Source organism: Stigmatopora nigra, chromosome 10 (genome assembly GCF_051989575.1).
Source record: "Stigmatopora nigra isolate UIUO_SnigA chromosome 10, RoL_Snig_1.1, whole genome shotgun sequence".
Lineage (NCBI taxonomy): Eukaryota > Metazoa > Chordata > Actinopteri > Syngnathiformes > Syngnathidae > Stigmatopora > Stigmatopora nigra.
In genome coordinates, this window is record NC_135517.1 from 6,040,409 (window position 1) to 6,063,995 (window position 23,587).

Sequence of the window (23,587 nt, forward strand, 5' to 3'; positions counted from 1 at the left end):
AGATGAAATATCAATCATATTTCTGGATTCTGGATGATTGGAAAGGAGAAGAAAATGATTCTTGCAAGTCTTTCTTGGATGAGGTAAAACAATATCATTAGTCTTAAATTTACTACACACTAGTTGCAAGTTGCAAATATGTAAAAATTGGCCCTTCTTGTCGTCACATGCTGAAACTGCAGCTGTGACAATATGACCAATCGCCTAAGTGAATCAATGTGTGGGTGAGTCACCTTTTTGAGTACTATTTGTGTACAAGAGCTGGTGATAATGTATCTTTCAGTGGACAATGGACAAAATGTCCTTCATTGTCTAGCCACACATTGACTAAACCTACTACCTGGACACATTTTTTTTCTTTTAACATTTTTACCAGAGTTATTTATTTTGCTACAAATATTTAAATTTTTCTACTTTGGTAAATACACTTCAGTACTTTCTTTCCCTCATGTTGATAAAACAAGCCTGTTACTTTTATTGACCTCCATCTGTGACCACATGATAAAGGAAGGTAAGTTTGGGAAAATGATGGAACCATGTTGATTGTATTAATATTTAGGGTTTTTTTTGTTTCTTTTTTGGTCTGTCCAGTTAATTTGTTTGAGGTGTGGAAAATCTGAGTCTGTATCTTTCAAGGCTGAAACTGTAATAATGTGTAAGAGATGGTAGTTTGATGTTCTCCCATTATTGTTGTTTGTATTGTGTGGTTTATTTGGGGAATGCAGTTAGGCAGAATAGAGTTTAGGGGGGATAGTGACAGATTTATGGTTCTGATTTTACCTTGGACACCTTTTCATTATTAAGTGACACCCACAATGAAGTGTTTTACTATGAAGTATTTTTGTTGTGCCTCAAAAGTATTTTACCGCTTATTTGTTCGGAACATTATTTAAAGATAAATAAGTAATACATCATATATAAATAACTAGTCAACATCACAAGGAGTCACAAAATAAATAAATGCATAAATAATACCAAGAAACTAACTTATAAATAATGACAGAATAAATAATCCATAAATAAGCAATAAATTATCTTTTTTGTAAAAAAAAATGTGGTGCTTTAAGATTATTCATTCACCTGCACCATCAAAAGTATTTTACCACTTATATTTGTTCTTAACATTATTTAATCATGGTATCTTCCAAGTTCTTCTAAAATTAAGCAATTTTCGGGTTAAAAATCTCCATATTACACTAATTACATAAATTCAAGCATTTGGGCCGCTGAAGACAAAACTACACGACAAAAGGGGAAAAGTTCACGACCATAAAAACTGAAAAGAGGAAGTGGTAGGTTAAAAAAAGAACGGAAATTCTGAGATCTTAGTGATCGCATTGCTCAAGATAAATGAAAAAAATATATATTTATAATGCATTTAAATGGATCCCATGGGCTAAAAAAGGACTCTGCAATACATCAAATGATGATTAAGATCTGCTGTTTGCCATACAGGATGTTTGTATAAGGAGCAGGCTTTTGCAATTTATATTTTCTTTTCTCACAATTTACGGTTGAACACAACAAATTCCCAATTGGCAGATAAATGCAGCTTGTTTACAGCCACTGACATAACAGAGACGGCTCAGCTGATTTGGTTTAGTTGTTAGCAACTGTGCTAATCTCAGTGACTGGAGCTGCTCCTGTCTCAGTGGAAAAATACAGCAGGGAAGTGGTGGTGTATACCTTGAACCTTTGTCAGAGCCAAACACTTTTTCAAGTGCGGCCGCCTGGTGTGGAGCGCAGCTTCTGGCAACAAGGCGACTCAGAGACTGGGGAGAACCATAGCAGCTTTGATTCTCACTCTGGCTCCGCTCATGACTTTTTGTTTGTACAGAGAGCCTGTGGTGCATCCATCCGAGAGGAATACTGATCACTTTGTTGTTGCCGTAAGCAACTCTCAGGGGAGGAGGGGGGCTTTGTGATGGAGGGGTAAGTATCTCGTCTATTTTACTTGAATTACGTACCACTATATATATATTTTTCTTTTGAATTCCAGAGAATGATTTAGATTTCTGCGTCTTTTTAAAAAAAAAACACTTGTTGCCTGTGGAAACTTCTCATTACTGGTAATCCGGCTGTGCCAAATTCAACTGATAAATTAACAAATAGACTGTGTGGTGCCAAATAGTGGTCAGCTGAGTCATTTTTTCTTGAATGCAAACACGTCGGTGTTTGTAATAGTTGTCCATCCTTATCTAAAGAGAGTGACGGATGCTCGGGATCGGGTTGCGCGCTCCAATTGTAATTCATATCCTTTTTGAAAATGCCAAGGGAATTCCTAAAAGGAAGCAGCCATGAAGTGGCTGGTCAAAGCAACAGTTTGGTGAAGAAGACTCAGTTACTGGACCGTGGCAAGTGGGCAAATAAGTTGGAGTTTCTCTTGGCTGTGGCTGGAACCCTTGTGGGTTTGGGGAATCTCTGGAGGTTTCCCTATTTGTGCTACAAAAATGGGGGAGGTGAGCTTATTTAAGTCGCACTTTCTCATTTCCTGTTTCCTGCTCTCTACCCAACACACTGACTTAGTTATAATATCGATGAGAATGAAAAGGAAGTCACTCAAGTGAGGTTTGAAATTTCAGTTTGTTTCGCAAAGTGCTGAGAGCACAGCAAGGTGAAACAAAATAACCAAAGTATAAAGTTGTCTGGAAATACATGAAAATCTGCCAACAAATTTTCACATCTCCCACGTTGTTTCTTTTCTCCCCCACAGGTGCATTTTTGGTTCCGTATGTCCTGTTTCTTCTGTCCTGTGGTATCCCAATGTTCTTATTGGAGACAGCCATGGGCCAATATACATCTCAGGGATGCATTACATGCTGGAGACACTTCTGCCCTTTGTTTGAAGGTGAGTACTGTATGACACTGAATTTTTTAACATGAACTTACATAATTTATCAAGCTCATCTATAGCTGACTGTATTTCTAACACACTCCAAATGAGTCACACTTGATTGATTTGGATGTGCTCTAAAAAACTCACTGTGACAAACAGTTTGCATTTTTAGCTTTTATATATTTGAAAAAGCTTCAATTATTATGAGACAAATATGGTATATGTCACCCTATTATGTACTCGTGAAATAAATGCACACATTTTCATGTATTTTTATTTTTAAATTCTGAGTATCACTCATGAAATAAAGTTTGAAAATAACGTTTCTGTCATACTATAAAAAGGGACATTAAATATTCATTGTTTATTCAGCAAAAAAATGCATGAAAACTATAAAACTTTGAAAAAACAGTCATATTTTCGTGGCCTTAATCTGGACAAACAAAGGTAGCAGATGGATTAGTCGAAAAGCAAAACTAAACAACCTCCCAGTCATGGATTAACGGTGTTCAGTGACATGAGCACCATCAAATATGGTTCCCACATCAATAAGCCCTATTGTTTGGCAAAGTGACCCACTATAATCAACACCTGTGAATTCTAGCATATGAACGTTAAACCTGAGAAACCTGTGTATCTGACCACACCAGATTCCCACTGCACATTTGAATGCTAAAATCTCCTTCCAGCCTCTAAAGTGTCAAGTTCCTCAGCATGTATACATTGAATTCATTTTAAATAGCAGTAGTATTGTTATTGCTTAAAATTATGCCCCAAATATTGTCTACCACAAAGCTGATATCGTGCCGGTTACAAACAATAATGCCACTTTCGTTGCATTATGTGCCACTTGAAACTTTACAAAGAGAAAATTGCATGCAAATAGTCCAAGAGAAATGCAAAAAGGAATTCAAAGTAGGACTAGAACCAGTATTTTAGATTCCATCCATCTTCCTCCACTATATACAAGTCGAAGCCTCACTTGGTTAAAGCAACAGTTGTATCTATGCTTATTTTATGCTGCAGAGCCTGCAGAACTGATTGTGAAGGCCTCCTTGTATTTTTGTCTGACCCTGGCAAGAAATAATGGCTGAAATGTGATTGGTTAGATGGTTAAATATGAAAACCCATCTGGAATTTGTGCAACCAGAGGAAAAGCACTCAAAGGAAGCTGACAGACAATTTAGAATTGTTAGCATTCATGGATAAAACATAATTAACATCCGTCTCTGATTCAGATATTTTTTTAGGCCAGCAGAGAAGGCTTTGCAAGCCCTGACAGTCCAATACTGCCAAAAACATGTTCAAGGATTGCTGTGGCCAAAGCTCCAGTAATCCGTCTCATTAATGGAAGGCAGAAAATTGTGTACTTTGACTCTTGCACCCTCAATTTTTTATGTCTCCTTGGCCAGACTGCAAACTTCCCCCACTTTTGAAGCCATCACACCGGTGTGTGTGTGTGGGCATAACCAGAGACTTCTAAATTGGGCTATTGAAAATAATCTATTCAGATAAGTCACATGACAGAGGCCAGGTTTCAGAGGTTGTGGTGTCAGGGGTGTGGCAATCCTGGATGAAGATACATGATGCGAGACGAAGGCAAGAAGATACTGCCAGTAAACTGTGAGCCACAGTTCAATGACGTGACAGATCTCTGGCTGGCTTAAGCAGCCAGGTGACCATGATTGATGACACTGGCCTGATGACTAACAAACCCAAACACGCTCAGCCCATTGCCTAAGAACACGCTTGGTAAACGGTTTGCAGCTTTGCCATTTCTTCATCTCGGAAAAAAAAAAAATTCGGCTCGCAGGAAATATTTTCTGGCCAACAAAGTGTTGAAAAGTTTTTCCAAAGGGAAGCAGGTCTCATTGTTCTGCCTCACTTTTAAACAGACCTTTTCAGGAAATCTTTGCGACATTATATACAGCCATATCTGTGAAGCAATTTCAAAATGCAACATTTTAGGGGTACATATGCTTTATGTATCAGAGATTTTCATAGGTTGGATCAATACAATTTGTGATTTCAACTCGTATTGGAACTAATTCTGGATCAGATCAGCATTACCTTTGATTCCCACACGGGCTATGTGTGTCCCTTTGTGGCCAACTCCAGGGAAAACTAAATTCCACTCTTTTATCAAAAGGCTGGTACTAGAGCCAAACAAGTGTATTGGAGCTTTTCAACCTCACTCAATGGTTCTTTCCGGATTCCACGACCCAAGAACAGCTTTTGTAGTCAAGTATTGGACAAACGAGGCTTATGGCTGCCACCCGTTTTGGTTTGCACCACACCTCCAGAGGCACAGAGCCCATGGGAAGGTGACTCGCTACTTTGGTTTGTGTTCCATTGGGCCCTGTTGGTGTAGGCCTAGCCCCAAGTGCTCAAAATTGTGACAAATGACTTGGGTCGATCTAAGGCCAAACAATGTATATATATAAAGCATTAACCACCTGAAAGGATGAGTTGAGTCATCCTTTGTGTGGGTTTTCAATAAGCACATGTTTGCTCTGGGTGCTCCTGCCAGAAGCGGATCTGTAGATCACAGGATATGGAAAGTGAATGCAAAGAAACAGGACAGGACAAGTGCAGTGAAGGGTTGGTGTATACCAGGGTTGCTCATTATGTTGACCCCCAAGGTAGCATTGGTAGATTGCATGAGAGTAAGATTTGAACCAGTCTGCTAGTTTTCTTCGGGCCTGAACAATGTCTTGTTTGTACTGCGACATGGCAATCTGCCCATCGCAAGACTTACTTTCTTGATCATGCATATCTGACTCATTTGATGTTGAATACCTGAGTGACAATACTCTGGTTTCCTCCCACATAGTACCTGCAAAAACATTGATCTTGGATTAAAACCTTGAATCCAGAACTGCAAGGCCGATGCACTAATCACTCAATCACCGTGCCGCTTCAACTTTTGTATGAAAGATGAGTAAACAGAAAAATGAGAGAAAATTATAAAGAAATGATTTATTAATGTCTTAAAATAAAAAAAGCATAAAATGTGCCCTGCGTCTTTGAAATGGGGCCATTATAGAAGTAATACCCCTGTTTTTTTCCCCGCCAGATGGCGGCAAGAGCCCGTTCAACCAGGGCTGAAAACTGTCCACTTTGTAGTACATTTCAGACTTTTACGTGTGCCCTATGTGTGTGTGTGTGTGAGAGAAAATATCTTCCATGTTGAATTTGTAGTTTTTAATTCGTAACTTTTGATCTTTTTCGTATCTTGAGTCACTCATTTGCATATAAAACATTTTCTAACCTGAAACTTTCGAACCTAGAAGCATTTGTAAGTACAGGTATGACTGTAGTTTGAATATTGGGACTGGAAAATCAATTATTAAAAAGACGAACACTTATTTAATTGTGCAGTCTGAACATAGCCTCAATTCGTCATGGAAGTTTATTTCAGTTTAATGTGATACTGCTGGAAATTGAAAGCATCAGTCAGAATCAGACATGTTAACAAAACGACAATAGAGGAGAACAAAAGTTTACCTCTCAGCATGTGGCTGTTAGCCAGGAGACAGCAGGCAGGAAGTAAAGGCTAGAGCAAAGTGGCTGCTGTTAGAATTGCAGGCATTCAAATTGACCCTTGTTTGAACCTGAAGAACAAAAATCAGTTGTTGGCTTACTGGTACCCCTATAACACTTCCTCTGCTGGGTACAGAAAGGCTGAGTGGAATGTTCACTCCACAGAGGGGAGGCAACTAGAAAATAGAAATATGTTCAGTTGTTTCCCTCCAAGCTCTCTAGGGAATCATTACCTGTGCTATGGGTGAGAGGCTGGTTGTTTGTGTACCTTTTTAATAGGATGATGCAAAAAGTAAATGCTAATGAGATGGGATATCTCGGAAAAATGTGTCAATCATTGATATGCTCATAGAATATTTTGCAAATCTAGAATTCAAGAATATGTGTGGAAAAAAAAACATTTCCAGAAGGCTTTTTTTTTAAATAAAGTCCCCATTCTGACAGCTGGTTTGCATGGCCAGATAGGGAGTTTAGAAAAGTATTACCCAAGTTTTCCAATGTTTACATGGCCTTGTATACTACCAAAAACTTGCTTATCCGCAGATTTTTTGTTGCAAATAAACTTAAACATGCAACATTTCCGAATTAGTTGGGTGAAATACGACAGGTTAAAACAGATTAGTCATTCATTTACTGAACCATTCATCCTTACAAAGGTCAAAGTTGGTTTCAATTTATGACATGTGATTCAAGCTGGTTATTTACAGCACCCGGATGGTGAATGATGGATGGTATTTAAGGAGCACAGTGAACACGCTATCTATCAATCAGGGCTTTCTAATTGATTTTGACCTTGCTGTAATGTACACAAGTAGGAATATCAGATAGTACAAACTTGAGACGCAAATCCTTTTGGTCTTTCTGATGACTGTTTGAAATAAAATTGGAGAAAAACATGTGGTTAGCAAACAAAGTGGTCCGAGTGACAGAAGGCTCAGCGAAACCATATGCATCCATGTTGTATTTATGTGGTTTCTTTTACTGGAGACCACCATCTCATGTGTCAGGAAGATTGTGAACTCCACCCTTATGGTGTTCAGTTAACATAGGCAGGTGATTAGCAGATGGTACAACAAAGGAAAAAAAAGCTTGACATGTAAATGAACTATGCAACACAGCTCGTATTTAATTTACCAGTTTGTATTAACTGTGGGTTCACTCAACTTCTTTCCTCAGGGATTGGATATGCAACCCAGGTAGTGATTGCCTATGCTGCCGTTTCGTACATCGTCATCCAAGCCTGGGCTTTCTTCTATCTATTTTCATCCTTCAATGCTGAGATTCCATGGGCCAGTTGCAGGAATTCCTGGAACACAGGTACACCATACCTGGTTTCATCTTATTGTGCCAACATCTTATTTGTCATGTTTCCTTAGAACACTGTGTTGAATTTGACAAGAAAAATATGTCATCCAATTGGACAGCTGGTGCAAATGCAACAACCCCTGCAACAGAATTCTGGGAGTAAGTATTGATTTTCAAATCTGTATTTTGTTCATGAGAATTAGTTTTGTTGTACGTTAATTACATGGGCCTTGAGCAAAAATAAATGCATCTGCTACAATAGAAACTTAAACACGTCAATTTAGTTTCAGTGAAACAGTGATATGTTTTTTTAGAACATTTTCGTATTATAATAGAACTGAACGTACAAAACAATTTCAACAACAATAAAACAGTAAAATCCCCAAATTCTTGGCATCACCCAGACGTTTACATTAAATTTTTCGATCCGATTTGCTTATTTATCCTTGCAATAAAACACGTCCAAGCTAGAAATGAAACTAGCTTAGTGAGATCCCGATAGCAGCAAAAAATAAATACGTAATGAAATAGTGTAATCACAAAATGAGCATAAACAATGCGTAGTGACACATGGACAAGTGTGAAGATTAAAAACCAAAAATATCCAAAGTTTATTTTCAAGTCGTAAGTGCTTATTTGGCTCTAAACCCAAGGTGGACAATAGGACATGTGACGTGTTTTCCTGGGTCTGTTTTTAATGTTTTTGTGTCCTTCAAGGAGACGGGTTCTGGGCATCTCCAAGGGGATCGAAGACATTGGCAGCCTGAGGTGGGAGCTGGCCTTGTGTCTCCTATTGGCCTGGATTTTGTGCTACTTCTGCGTTTGGAAAGGAGTGAGATCCACTGGAAAGGTACAAATATAGTACAATTTCAAGTGAATAAATGCACACATATGAGTTACAGAAGAAGCCAATTGATTATATTCAGTAGTACAGTAGTCAAGAAAGATTGGTAAACCACAAACATTGGGATGCAATTGACTGTGCCATAGTTATAATCTGTGTAAAATAATGGATTATATTATTGTGCAGTGGTTAGCCTGGTGCAGATTTTAGCCCTGATCATTTGGATTTGATGAGAGTAATACCAAAGTATTTTGAGTATTAATCCTTACATATTTCTTGTCAACAGGTAGTTTACTTTACAGCCACTTTCCCTTATGTTATGTTGCTTGTTTTGCTGGCCCGTGGACTCACTTTACCCGGTGCCATGGACGGCATCATTTTCTACCTCTATCCTGATCCGACAAGGTTGGTGGACCCTCAAGTAAGTAATAAAGTGCCAAGTCAAAATAAACTAATAAATTAACAAATCACCATGATGGGATGATCGACAGCTAAATAGAATAAACCCTGTATATTCCCCTTAAATTTACATATCCATTTTGAACGTTTTGATAAGGTAATTAAACATTTCTATTTCAGGTTTGGATGGATGCAGGTGCACAAGTTCTGTTCTCTTTTGGGATTTGTCAAGGAAGTTTGACAGCTCTTGGCAGTTACAATGAGTTTAATAACAACTGCTACAAGTAAGTTCTACTTCATAATTGTCTCTGCTATGTATGTTCTTACCCTTTAGCCTATATGTTTCAACAATATTTGTATTCATTGCACGTGACAATGTTCTGTCATGTTTATATAAAACCAGGATTTGACCTTTTCAAGGTCATTTCTCCTTTATTTGTCCATCTGCTCTGGGTGCTTTTTAAACTGCCAACCCATATAAATATACTTTTGATGATCCTGTATAATATACATATATTTTTACTGGGAGTAGAATAGGACCTGTATCATATTGCCCCTGAAAAACAGACAAAACGTAGGCATTTATTGTGTTGTGAAGTCAGTCTTGGTGTTAAGTATGTTTCTGTCCTTAGGGACACATTTGTTCTGTGTTTGGTGAACGGTGGCTCGAGCTTTGTGGCGGGCTTTGCAATTTTTTCCGTTTTGGGATTCATGTCCTACGAACAAGGATTGCCCATATCTGAAGTGGCAGCTTCAGGTAAGTGTTCAATTATAATACATAATTATTTATCCTGCCTAAAAAGCATGACCTAATGACAACTATACCAAATGTACTTCAAAATTTGTATTCCACATGCACGCCATGTATTTATTAACTTTTTACCTATCCATTTATGTCTAAAATGCCTTTCCTATTTCTGCATTTTTATCCTCTTGCTACTATGACAACGGAATTTCCCAAATATGGGATGAATAAAGTTACCCAATCGAATACTCTTGATTTTCGTGAGATGACAGACCCGTGTTTCATCACGTCTTGAGTTGCAGCACTATCACTTGTTTAAAAATGACTATCATGTGTCTAAATACAGGACCTGGCCTGGCTTTTATAGCATATCCAAGAGCTGTTGCAATGATGCCTTTCCCGCAGTTGTGGGCCATATGCTTCTTCATCATGGTCATCCTTCTGGGTGCTGACACACAGGTCATTTGCACATGATCCCACATGGAATTCCTGGTGTCTTTCTCCTTTGTGTTGACTTTTCTGTCCTCCGCTAGTTTGTAAGCTTGGAGTGCCTGATGACCTCCGTAACAGATATGTTCCCGACTGTTTTCCGGAGGGCTTATCGGCGAGAACTGCTGCTGCTTTGTCTCTGTACCGTTTGCTTCTTACTGGGTCTTCTACTCGTCACTGAGGTGGGCACAAAACACTTATCCTGTTGTTTTTGCAATCAAATGGTACTTTGCCATATATATTACTTTGTGTTGACACTGTGTATTTCTTCCAGGGGGGCTTGTATTTTCTTCAGCTTTTTGACCACTACGTTTGTAGCGGAAACAACCTTCTTCTCCTTTCAGTGTGTCAGTCCATAGCAATTGGATGGATATATGGTAAGTCCTTGTGGTGTCATATAGTCTTATGTTCTTTTATGTTATTACATGAGTAAAAATTGCAAGCATGTTAATATTCTCACAGTAATTGAGTTTCAGGCATCCTTACACTGTGGCAAATAATTCTTGAATGGAAACATTGGATGAAAGAACAAAAGTTAACCCCAGAATTTGCAGCTTTTTTTTCTTTTCCAGTTATTATTTTAGAGAAGCAATTCTCTAAATGCTGTTCCATTTAATAATATACACGCTTCTTTTAGTGGTAAAATTGAGATCACTGTTGTTAAACTATAAATTACCTTGCCATAGTTGTTTGTACATGTTTTGTTAACATGTCTATTGATATAATACTTGTTAAAATTATTTGATTTTTTAAAATTATTTAAACATCCTGTTACATACCAATTTCATGGTTTACAATTAAAATCAATCAATTTTCACAGACAGAAAAATTAATTGGATAAAAGTTGTCATCCTCATTGTTTAAATGATAATGACTTAAATACAGTTGAGCTGTTTGACATCTGTGCTTACATTTCACCTTCATTTCCTCATCCCTTCAATCAACACACTTTCAAACCAGAACTAAATTATTTAGCACATACTGCCATCTACAGTACACTCCCAAACATACAACTGCATAGTAACTAAGACAATGAAGACCTGACAAACAAAATACTATGCAAAAGAATGTATTTAGAGTGCATTTCCTGTACAAAAATGTTATACTTTATTCAAATTAAATGGCAACATTGAATAATTTTTTTCTTTAAAAGTGGCAGAGATACCCCAAATCTATTTTTTTTACTTATTTTATACTGAATTGAAGCTGACACAAAGTTGCTGACGATAACCTAAGTGTACAATGCATTCAATTGATATTTGCATTATTGCTATTCTCTTTTTAATCTAGTTTTACTCTTTTGACTTATTATTATATTCATTGATTTATGTATTGAGGCGGCTGAGTTGTTAGCGCGTTGGCCTCACAGCTCTGGGGTCCCTGGGTTGAATTCCAGGTCACGTCCACCTATGTGGAGCTTGCATGTTCTCCACCGTCCTGCGTGGGTTTCCTGCGGATACATTGGTGTCCTCCCACATTCTAAAGACATGCATGGTAGGCTGATTGGACACTTTAAATTGCCCCTGGGTATGAGTGTGAGTCCAGGGTGTTTCCGTCTCTGGCCTGGAATCACCTCGGGTGGTCTCCAGGATAGGACAGGATGGAATTTGGGAGTTGGGCTCAGAAAAAAACTATGCTATAGGAAAAATATATTTGTTTTGGTACAAAAGGTACAAATTGAATATCTATTTGTTTTGGTACAAAAGATACACATTGAATAACCTTTATCATATTTTTTTTTATCTTAAAAGAATAGTTTTGAACTGGTGAATAGAGTGTATTAAAAGCCTTTACTTTGCCCGCATTCCTTTAATGTATCCTGGCTTAGACAAGTTGGCGTGTAGTGCTATCCAAGTATCACAGTTCTGAGGCTATTATGCACATCAGCTGCCAAATATTTTGTTGTCTTTTGTTCTTCCCATCACTCCTGGTTAAGCTTATCCAAATCTGAGGGGCCATTAGATTCCAAGGAGGACTTTGTGCTCTTTATTTGACATGCATTCATACTTTGTTCCACCCTTTTGTTAACAGGGATTTGTTAAAAACTCAGGGGGTTTTAAAGCTTGGTGTAGAATTTTTTTTTTTTTAGGGACTGGTGGGAGCGTCATTCTGGGAAAAAACAACAACACAAATTCAGTCATCTGCCACTTAATTAGGTAGACATGAGAATACAGTACAACACAAGAGTTGTATTAGAAGTGGATCTTTACCAACATAACAGTTTTTATTAGGGCAAAGTCTCCAATCCGATCACGTGATTGAGAATCAGGCCCGATCATGTCATTTTCACTGGATTGGAATCGGGTCAAAAAAGATTGAGATTTCAAAACACATTTGTAATAACTCATAAACTGTCATTGATGGGGAGATATGTCCAACTTATTAACAGCAAACCACAATCAAATTGGACGGGATGCCTCTTGCTGTCAATGGAAGTGAAACACGGTCATTTTCTAGGGGAGTTACTGACTTAAGATAAGTCACAAAACAGTCCATAAGTATAAGGCTAAAAATGTATATATGCGTGTGTATATGTATACATCTGCATGTGTGTTTGTGTGTATATATATATATATGTGTGTATATGTGTGTATTTATGTGTATGTTTGTATATATGTCTGTATATGTGTGTGTATATATACATATATAAATGTGTATATATATGTATGTATATGTCCTCACAATCAGATCGGGGTTCGGTATTTGAATATTTTAAAAATCAGGTGATTTAGACTCAGATTACTACTACTAGAATTTGGGGGTTTGCGAGAACTGTAGTAATTTGATTCTTCTGCATGTCCAGTAATATTAAAGACATAAATTATATTTTTTTTTCCCTGGCTGTGAAATGCAATGGTAAAAAGCGCACATCCAGTAAAGACATTTTGATGGTATTTTATTGTGCTAATAAAATGTCTTTTGAATTCCTCGAATTTGACCAAAACTGACATAATTTACTATTTGTTAACAGGAGCAGATCGTCTCTATGACAACATTGAAGAAATGATAGGATATCGTCCGTTGCCAGTAATGAAGATTTGCTGGCTCTACGTTACACCCGCTGTTTGTATGGTGAGTGCCCTAAATCATGTAGAAGGTGCAAGTACTTTCCATGACAACCAGAATGAATTCACATCTGGTGCTCATTTGACCTCCAAGCTGAAGAATCCCATTTATGAACACTATAAATGTTTGGAGTTATTTTATTTCTCACAAAGCTTGATTTTGTCATTGTTCTTCTCTCAAGCTTGAAATCACATGCTTGAAATGACAAAAGAAGAGGAACAAGGAAGAGCATACATGAGAAGAAATTAAGGATTTAAACTTTGTGACGTGAGGAAATTGAGAAAGGTGCTGGTGTCAGTGCCAGGTGGGTTTAGAATGGAAGGGAACATAGAGAAAACTGAGAAACATATTCTTACTGTCTGCTGTCAGTGGGTAAGAGTTGTGTACTATAAATGTTGTGGTATATTTTGCTAATTGTTGAAAATTCCGACATAAATGCTTACCAACAAAGAATTCCCGAACATGAACTTTGAACGACGTTTACATCCCAAGCGCCACAATGCATGCTGTAATTTTTCCGTAACTTGAAAATTTTGTAAGTAGAGGTGTACTTTAAATGTAAATTCTCTAATTCGTTCCATGGTTTTCACACAACTACCAACTAGACCCTTTAAAATTGGTTAGTGTCCCAATTTTGTACGAAAGACGTGAGGTAACAAAAGAAAATTATAAGGAAAGGGTTTATTAATGTCTTAAAATAAGTAAAGCAATGAAATTGTGCCATGCGTCACTGAAATATCGCCCTCCAATGCTGTAATAGATGTAATACCTGTGTTTTTCCGCCAGATGGCGGCAAGCTCCCTTTCCACCAGGGCTGAAAGCCATACACTTTGTAGTACATTTTTGAATTTTACGTGTGCCCTGTGTGTGTGAGTGAAAATATGTAGCACTTTGCATTTGTAGTTTTTAATCGCTTAAGGTGAATTCAAAATAAAATAATGGATAAGGTAATACATTTACTTATTAGGATATTTCGTAACTTGGATCTTTTTCATATCTCGAGTCACTCCTTTGCATATATAAAAAACGTAACTTGAAACTTCCGTACCTAGAGGCATTCGTAAGTAGAGATGTGACTGTATTCTTATTGGTCCGTTCTACTGGCAAAGGTTGACGAGTAATCTGTTAGAATATGGTGAATCTGTTCTCGTGGTTGGATTTTGTCAAATAGATATACTCAAAAGAATGTGACCTATATATACTCTGGTGTGATTTATAAGTGTTTCTTGTCGTTCTTATACATTTTTGTAGTTGAGCAATTTAAAATTGAAAAATCTAATCATTTATAACTTTTTATTGGATATAAATAATCTAAAAATATGTTACTGTAGTTGAGTGGATAGCGTTTCGGCCTCATACTTCTGTGGTTGTAGGTTTGATCACCTGTTTCCTCCCACATTCCAAGAAACATGCATGATAGACTGATTGGACACTCTAAATTGCCCCTAAAAATGAGTGTGTGTGTGTGTGTGTGTGTGTGTGCATGGTTGTCCGTCTCCTGCGCACTGTGATCGGCTGTCCTCCGATTCAGGGTGTTGTCCCCCGCCTCTGGCACGGAGACAGCTGGGATTGTCTCCAAACTTCCTCCACCTGTACTTGGATTGTTGCTTCACGTCTTTAACACACTTTTATCTGGACATTGCAAGGGACTGTTGGCCCTAAGCATGCCTCCACCTTTCTAATTGGCTCTCTTGTGGCCTCGTATTCTCACTGTAGATTACATCAGCTGCGAATAATGGTTCCTGGGGATTCCGGTCTCACCTCAACTGTTAGGGTAGCCATAAAACAACATCTCGATATGCATACTAAAATGAAATGAAGTCATACATAGGTCATGAGTGGGGAGAAAAATTGGGAAAACGTATCATCTTGATGTATTTGGTGTGTTTCTTTGTGATTTGAAATTCCTTTTTTCGACTCTTTTCTGAAGTGTCAAATGGACTTTATGGAAGATATTTATGATAACAAAACTCATGTCCGTTGTCTGGCTTGCATTGAACCGCAGGAGGGAATTCCATTCAGTGAAGATCATATAAAACTCTGAAAACTGAAAATATTCTGTGTGAAAACTCAGTCCTACGTTACACACTGTTCCTATTTTCCCAAAGTGTTGAGACTATTGTGAATAATAATGATTATAGTGTATTATTATGTGCCCTTGTTCAATCTGTGTCAACTTTTCAATTCAACTCAAATTGGCTCAGAGCAATCATATAATTTTCCTACCTTTTAAACTATCTCTTAAACAGTCTTGGTTAAAAATTATAAATTAGAAATCAATACACATCAAATTTTCTTTCATACCTAATTCCACATACCCCTCTTTGCTCTCTAAAAGTCTACAGCAATTGTGTCCTGAAATAAAGTGCCATGTGTAGTCCAAAAATAGATTGGCATCATTTTAAGATAAAAATAAATCTGAAACCACTGGAGCTAGTTCAATTAATTTGATTGATTGAAAGGTTTATTCATTCAAATCTTCAATAGGTGGGCTTTCTGTAATACAACACCTCAAATCAGTAGTCAAGTTTTTGCCTTCCCCTTTAAATTCTTGGTATCCGTTCCAGGTGTTAACTAATTAGTTTTCTTCAAATCCAATTTTGAACTGAAGAGTTTCGGGCAGTTGAGTTCAGACATATTGCAAAGCTGAGTTATTTTTGTTTGGACGTGCATGCGTGTCAGATTTACCACATTTTCTCAAATATTTGTTGCAAAAAAATGATGACTGAAACAAGGGTAAGGCTTATATGTGCACAAATTAGACTTGACATAACCGAAACGCCAAAACACAAAACAATGTGGCTGATATAGTCATTTATTTCAAAATAGAGAAAAGATTTCATCTCATTTTATGAACCGCTTTATCCTCATTAGCAAATCCCAGCTGTCTCCGGGCCAGAGGCGGGGGAAACCCTGAATCGGTGGCCAGCCAATTGCAAGGGCACAAAGAAATGGACCTTGCACACTTACACCCATAACTAGGGGCAATTTAGAGCGTCCAATCAGTTTAGCATGCATGTTTATGGAATATGGGAGCAAACTGGAGTACCAAGAGGAAACCCACGCAGAAATTATATCAATTTTTTGGGGGGCACTTGGCTATTCATAGTACATTCAGTCTTTTGAGTATATCAAATTCTGTTCTAGTGAGTTTTAACCCATTATTCTTTATTTTGGTGTCCTAAACATGCTGAATTAAGATGAAAAACAATGCAGTCCATTCAGGAAATCTTTGAAAACTCCAAACATTTAGAAACTTTACATGGATATTTTTTAATCTTTCTCAGAAGGAAATTTAGAACAAAATGTTTTTCAGTACAATAATGTATTCTGAACTCAAGCCTCCTGTCCATATTTGTTGTCATTAAATGTATTTTTGCTTGAGCTAGACCATAATTAAATTCGCATTCAGCACATCCAAATCATCCAAGATAAAATTAAAAAATGCTTTCCCATCCAACTTCCCATCCAAAGGTTCCAAGTAGTTGGACAAGCTCTCCATGTTTTCTGTGTTAATCATCTTGAAATCTCGAGGAAAATGTGTCCAAAGATACAGGAAACTGCAGCCAGGGCCCTACATAAGTGTTAATGAAAGCAAGCTGACCGACAGAAGGTTTTAACCTTTGTTTTGTCTTCTTCTAGGGTACCTTCGTCTTCTCCTTGGTGAGGTATAAGCCTCTCAAATTCAACAAAACCTACGTCTACCCAACCTGGGCCTACGCTTTGGGCTGGTGCCTTGGACTGTTCTGTGTTCTGCTGGTGCCTCTGTGGATCCTCTTTAAAGTGACCAGAATGAAAGGCACAGTGTCGCAGGTATGTGTACTGGATGATGATAGACATCTGAATCAGGATATCAAAACATATCAAAAGAAACAAATATTCTGAACTGTATTCGTAACCGGTTGACTTTATCACACGTGCCATCACTGATTTCCCGCTACGCCCTCCCTAGAAATGTTTAATAAGCTGACTAGCTTATTTCCTCCATCGACCCAGCCATTGCAGTCATATGTAAAGTGTTTTGTCAGTTATTTGGACCAATAGAGGTGCAACATCTTCCAGATTGAGGCCAATGATTTTACGATATGTATCTGAGAGTTATACAGTAATCCCTCAAACATCGCAGTTAATGGACACCAGACATGACCACGATAATCGAAAGCTCACAAAGTCGGGTCACCCCTATTACAACTACTTTTTTTGCAGTTTTGAGTCCTATTAGCAGGAGTGGCTTTTGCTTACAAGTCTCAGTGGGGATTTTCACAGTTTTATGAACTTGAAAAAAGTTAATAACTAAAGAAAAAAATGCCAAGCAGTGAATTTGTGATCATTGAGGGAAGACTGTATTGAAGAAAAAAATTGTAGTAACCCAGGGCTGTCTAAACTATTCCACAAAGGGGACAGAGTGGGCTCAGATTTTTGCTCCAACCGACACAGCACAAATACTTTTATCAATGAGCTTTCTATTGAAACAAGCGGCACATGAATGCAATCAAATAATTACACTTTTAAGACACCACATTGGTGAAAATGTGGATTGGAATGGTTGGATTGGAAAACTTGCATCCACTGTGGCCCTTCAGGACCGGTTTGGACATCTGTGTAGTAATCTGTTGAGGTAAAGCATACAGGTCAGCATAATGTGATGCATGCTCATGAGATGGAAAAACCCCAATGATCCACTTTTGAAACATTCTGACCAGTCCCTAAATATAATAATATTAAGAAATGTCACTAGTGTTAGCCATGCACACTTTAGAACATTTTACTGACTGGAGAAAAAAAGTGCTAACCATTTCCATGACTTTGGACCCATGACCAAATCTTGAAATAACTGTATTCTTGGATTGGTTTGGATAACTTTATTCATTCCGTATTTGGGAAATTTCATTGCCACAAGAGGGTGAGAATGCAAAAACAGGAAAGGCATTTAAGACATAAATAGATATGTAATATGGGTAAATAAACAAATATGCACATAAATAAATACATGTTTTGTTGATTTATATATGAACTAATTAATTTTTGAAACAATGAGCTCAGCTTAATTTTTTTTAATTATGAATCCAGAGCTAGTTCACATTACAATATAAGATTCCAGTGAAGCTGGAGCTGATTCACATCTAATTGTCTGCTATCTGGGATATTTGCAATGTAACAAACTATTGCAACAGTTGACAGCAATGCTAACAATAACAACTAAATGCTGACGTTGCCAGTTGTGAGTTGGCAAGCAGTATGTTGACCACCTCCTGCGGGACAGCTCATTTAAAATGTAGCAACTATTCGGTCATCTTTGTCACTTAATAAATTTTAACATCCCAATCACTGAAGGCACAGAGTGAAACAACACAAATGTGCCTGGCATTTTTTGTACCATATGTTTCAAAATATATAAATAGATGAATAAGTAAATAAAACACCCGTTTTTTTACACAAAAAAGTACCCATGATATGAAAAAGGAGTGTATGTTTGAAATAATAAAAGGATTAAGAGCATGGAATTTAGGCTGAGCTATTTTCCTAGTAACCCGTTTGAGTTTTGGTGCTTTGTTTTGTTTCTGCCGCTCTGCAGCACTGGGACCAGAGCTGTAAATGTTCTTTGGTTTAGTCGTCAAGCTGGGCCACAATAGGCTTGGTGGAGCTTTAATCATTCATCTGTCACCAGTGGTTGGGATGCCAAACCCCTTGAGTGTGGGGTCATTTCTGGCTAGTCTGGATGTTGCCAAGGGAACAATGCTGCTCATTTCAACATAGGGGTCTCCAATCTATGGCTCTAGAGCCACATATGGTGTCATCATCTTAATGTCATAGCTCTTAAAAATGGATTACATTTCATTTAAATTAGTTATTTCCTATTCAAATCCAACTGAATATTTGAAGATTATACCATCAAAATAAAACAATTTCATTTTGTCAATTGAAATACGCATTATGAGCTGCAATATGCGACACTTGACAAGAAGGTCATGAGGTTCACCACAGCGAACCTGTAGAATCGCCTAGAATTTATCAAAAAAACAACTGAGGAGGGCTTACAAATAAATGTAATTACATTTTTAAAAGCTTTTTTTAAAATACTGGCCCAGAGTTTGAATAAATCGTAGTTCGAAGGAAAATTTCGAGATTATTTTTGCTTCTATTTTCCCCCCAAAATTTGCGTTTAATATGGTGGTTAGCGCGTCGGTCTCACAGCTCTAAGGTCCTGGGTTCAAATCCAGGGTCGATCCACCTGTGTGGAGTTTGCATGTTCCCCCCGGGTTATCCTGAGTTTCCTCTGGGTTCAGCGGTTTCCTCCCACATTCCAAAAAACGTGCATGGTAGGCTGATTGGACACTCTTAATTGCCCCCAGGTATGCGTGAGAGTGTGAAATGATTGTCTGTCTTCTTGTATCCTACGATTGGCCTGCCAACGCTTCAGGGTGTCACACTCTTTTGGGCCAAAAGTCAGCTGGGATAGACTCCAGTACCCCCGGCAAACCGCTGGCTTTTCTTACACAATTAGAATAATTAAGAACATGTCTGTGCTGGTGGAGCGGTATTCCAAAGTAGACATGGAAGAAACATATAGCGGTAGTGTACACTTAATTTATTGTTGCCAGGGAGGAGAATCTCTTTGGGCAACTATAATAAAGAACAGCATCTTAATAAAAACACATTGCCATGCATATACAGCTCAAGATCGTAAAACAAGGGATTACAGTTACTATGGAGTGTGAATGTTTATGGTTGTCATTTCATGACAACCCATTTGTTAATAGAAAATAAAAAATAGTTTATTACATTTCAAGTCAAGTCCTGACTATTGAACTCTTATTACAAAATCCAGCTGCACTCAACCAGGCTAGTGAATAAATGCCCGCTGGCAGTTCCAAAAGAGAATTTGTAGTTGCCAGCTAATCGCAGGGCACACTGAAATGGACAAATACTTCTAATAACAATCACAACGCCACCGAGTGGGAATAGAACCCAGACTGCCCGCACCAATGTAAGGCAGAAAAAACATGCCCTATCACTCTGTCCCATTTTATAATAATGTCATGTTAGGTTGGGCATACCATTTTTATTTATTTGTTATTATTATTTTTTTTATTGGCCCAAATGGGAAACCATTAATTTGGTGCCCTGTCACCATTTACTTCATTCAGACACATTTGTCTATATTAACTGCTTTTTACTGAACTGCAGTTATTTTTGGAATACTTTAAGGCTGCATCCATTGTACTTGATACGTACCAATAATGCCTTTTCTTTAAACATTGTTTTTAATAGATCACTTTTATTGATTTTTTTTTTTTTACCAAATGATTAACTTAATGTTACTGTCCAAGTTGATCAGGAGACGGACCACCATTCACATTCACACCAATATCTAGGGGCAATTTAGAGTGTCCAATCAGCATATCAAGCATGTTTTTTTGGAATGTGGGAGGAAATCAGAGTACCCGGAGGAAACCCACGCATACCCGGAGAGAACATGCAAACTCCACACAGGTGAACTGACCTGGATTTGAACCCAGGTCTCCCACTGAGAGGCCGGCTCGCTAAGCATTCATCCGCTGGGCCTAATTAAAACACGATTAATGAAAGAAAAGTGTAATCGCTTGACAGCAAAAATATACAGTCTTGTGTGCTTCTCGGGCAACTTTGGAAGAGCCCTAAAGCCATCTGGAAATATTAGATGACCTGGATTTGGGTATTTTTAGGTAACCTGTGTATTTTTTGTATCTCCACAGAATCTCAAACAGCTTTGTCGTCCAGAAAGCAAGTCCCAAAACTCCACAAAGCAACCTGAGCAATATCCACTAAACCCCAGCAAAGCAGTGGCTCCTGTCGCCAATGAGTACAAAGGAAGTGGTGGAGTTGAAATGGAGGTGCAAGTATGAGACCATGAACATTTTATAGAGTTTTGCAAGCTGTGTGGTTTTAAGTTCTTGTGCCACTAGAAGAGACATCTCTTAATATCTCTCCAATTATTACTTAGTGGTTATTGCCTTCCAGTAGAGAAAGTTCACTTTAATCATTTGTCAGTTTGCCAACAAGAAGGTGTGAACAATTTGAATGTAAGCAGTCTGGTGCTTCATCAGAATTTATTTTTAAAAAACTCAATTTTAAGCACTATATCATGTTTAACAGGAATATGTCTGATATCATATGAGCCTGTTTAAACTCGTGCAGCTGCGCAAACTCTGAATTATTCGATTTTGCAACAAAACACTATATTTTGCCTGTTTTATGGCATGAAAAAAAAATATTTGGGCTTTAACTGAAATGTGTTTTTACGGCATGAAGTTCACTCAAAATTTAACAATTTGTATGAGAACAGGCTTAACTCCTCATTCATCGACTCTTTTGTTTATCCATCACTGCCATGTTGTTCTTTTAAAGCAGGAAAGTCCAAGAAAAATTCAATGGGCAAAACAGGCAAATTTAAATTCTTCATCCTAAATTTGTTAGGAGGATCAGAACTGGATACAAATTTTAAAAGTTGTATCGATATTAACTCATTGATAGTTATAGACGTCCAATCCATTTTCACTGGGAGGGATTGGACATCTATTGCCGAGTTAAATCCTACAAGAAAAAAAACTAATCCAAAACTATATGGATTTTTTAAAACTATATTTATATTTACATAACTGAAGCAAACTTTGCAGAACAAAGAGTAAATGTCAAGAAACAGCAAAAAACAAAGTCAATAGAATCACAACCAAAATTGATCAATTCATCACATTACATTATTTAAAAAAATATATATACTGTTTATTTTTGGAAAACAATATACTGAAATTCAACAGTTTCCTACTTTGATTTGACTTTGTTTAAAATGATGGAACAATTTTGCATTAATAATTAACATATCAGCAGGCTGGAATTTTTATTCTTCTTTTAAGAGAATTGGATGGACAGATTTTATTATAGGGACTAAATTAAGACTTTTTTGTAAAATTAAAAACCAGCAGAATTGTGAAATCATAATGTAGATATTACTTATTGCACCGAATCTTTTTTAGAACTTCAAATTAATCAATTCATTCACCAATTCTGCCTTTTAAAAAAAATGTTTACTGACAACATAGTGTTAATGTCTTTTGCAACCCTCAGCAATAGGTTATCAAATGTTTCTGATTTCATCTTACATCTTGCTTTTATTTTGTTTTTTTTTAATTTTCACATTCATTGATGGCGATAGAATTTTCTTCTTACTCCAAATATATATTTGTGTTTTGATATATATAAATTACATAAAATACATTTCATTACATATCATCTGCTTACATATACGTAAGTTAAACAATACTTAAATAATGTGCACACATAAGATGTTGAGTAAGAGGGTGTGGGCCGCTGCACGGACTTGCCGGCAGTCCTCACCACGGTAATTTGATACCTTGGTGCATAACAGTGTCTTAAGTACAGAAAAACAAATTCACTTGCTATCAAGATTACTGAGTGGCTCCCATAAATCTGAAATGTATTCTGCAAATAAAAAAAATGAACAAAGAGAGTGTTTTGTGAAGAAAAAAGTCTGAAACGTTCAGAAGTTCAAATTATATGTCGAAAGGGAACAATGTTGCAGTCAGACCTGCCGTATTCATTCAATTTAAGCATTGTCTTATTGTCACATTGCTAAGAGGAAATATACCCTTCAAATTTTTGGGCATACAAACAACCTCCCCAAGCACATTGAGGACCAATGTGAGGAACATCAGAAGTACTCTCTATGGACACACACCAGTATTACACCTGCAATCAGCAGGTGCATTTCTACTATCCATAAATGATCTAGTCAGAATAGAATGAAATGATTCTATATACATGAATAAAACATCTACAATATGTGCGAATCTGGATTAAATTTTGTCTTATTTTTTAGTTCTTATTTTCATTCAAACAACTTTTCTTCTGAATGTGTCGTTTAAGGTAGTCCAGATTCCATGTAGTCCATATTTTCCATTGGAAAACTCACTTACAACTTTAGTTTCATTGCATGTTTTGCAAAGCGGACCATTCTCCCTTGAAAAAGCAAAGATATCACCCAGTTTCACAGCTTGTACTTCTATTTTTCACATACTCTGACAGTCATTCCATTTTAAAAGAACCCCAGTTCTTTTTACTTTGGTTTGGGGAGTCCATGTATCACATTCACTTTTGCAGAGTTAGCAATAGTGTCACTTAACTCCACTGTACTATACTGTCAATGAAATTTGCAGTGCGTTCATTGCGCTGGATCGGTTTTCTTGTTCACTGAGAGTGTACGATCAGTGCACAATTGCAACGTTGCGCAGCTTAGAGGGAATGTTGGCAAGAGCGGTGCTGATGTGTATCCCAGCTCACAATAGGCCAAACATGTACTACG

The 23,587-nt window shown here is 37.3% G+C and overlaps 1 protein-coding gene across 2 annotated transcripts; it reads left to right on the top strand.

Annotated features, from left to right (window-relative positions):
- Positions 1–1,595: 1,595 nt before the first annotated feature.
- LOC144202884 (sodium- and chloride-dependent GABA transporter 2-like) lies at positions 1,596–22,731 on the top strand. Of its 2 annotated transcripts, XM_077725964.1 has the most exons (15): positions 1,598–1,932; positions 2,275–2,459; positions 2,714–2,848; positions 7,556–7,696; positions 7,756–7,843; positions 8,402–8,534; positions 8,815–8,949; positions 9,108–9,211; positions 9,560–9,684; positions 10,019–10,131; positions 10,206–10,343; positions 10,436–10,538; positions 13,133–13,233; positions 16,870–17,040; positions 20,964–22,731. In XM_077725964.1, exons 1-15 carry the CDS (start codon positions 1,925–1,927, stop codon positions 21,111–21,113), a joined length of 1,830 nt encoding a protein of 609 aa, XP_077582090.1. In that variant the 5' UTR covers positions 1,598–1,924; the 3' UTR covers positions 21,114–22,731. The 2 variants fall into 2 exon arrangements, with proteins under 2 accessions (XP_077582091.1, XP_077582090.1); XM_077725965.1 differs by lacking the exons at positions 16,870–17,040; positions 20,964–22,731 and adding an exon at positions 13,409–14,588 and having other exon boundaries at positions 1,596–1,932.
- The last annotated feature ends 856 nt before the right edge of the window (positions 22,732–23,587 follow it).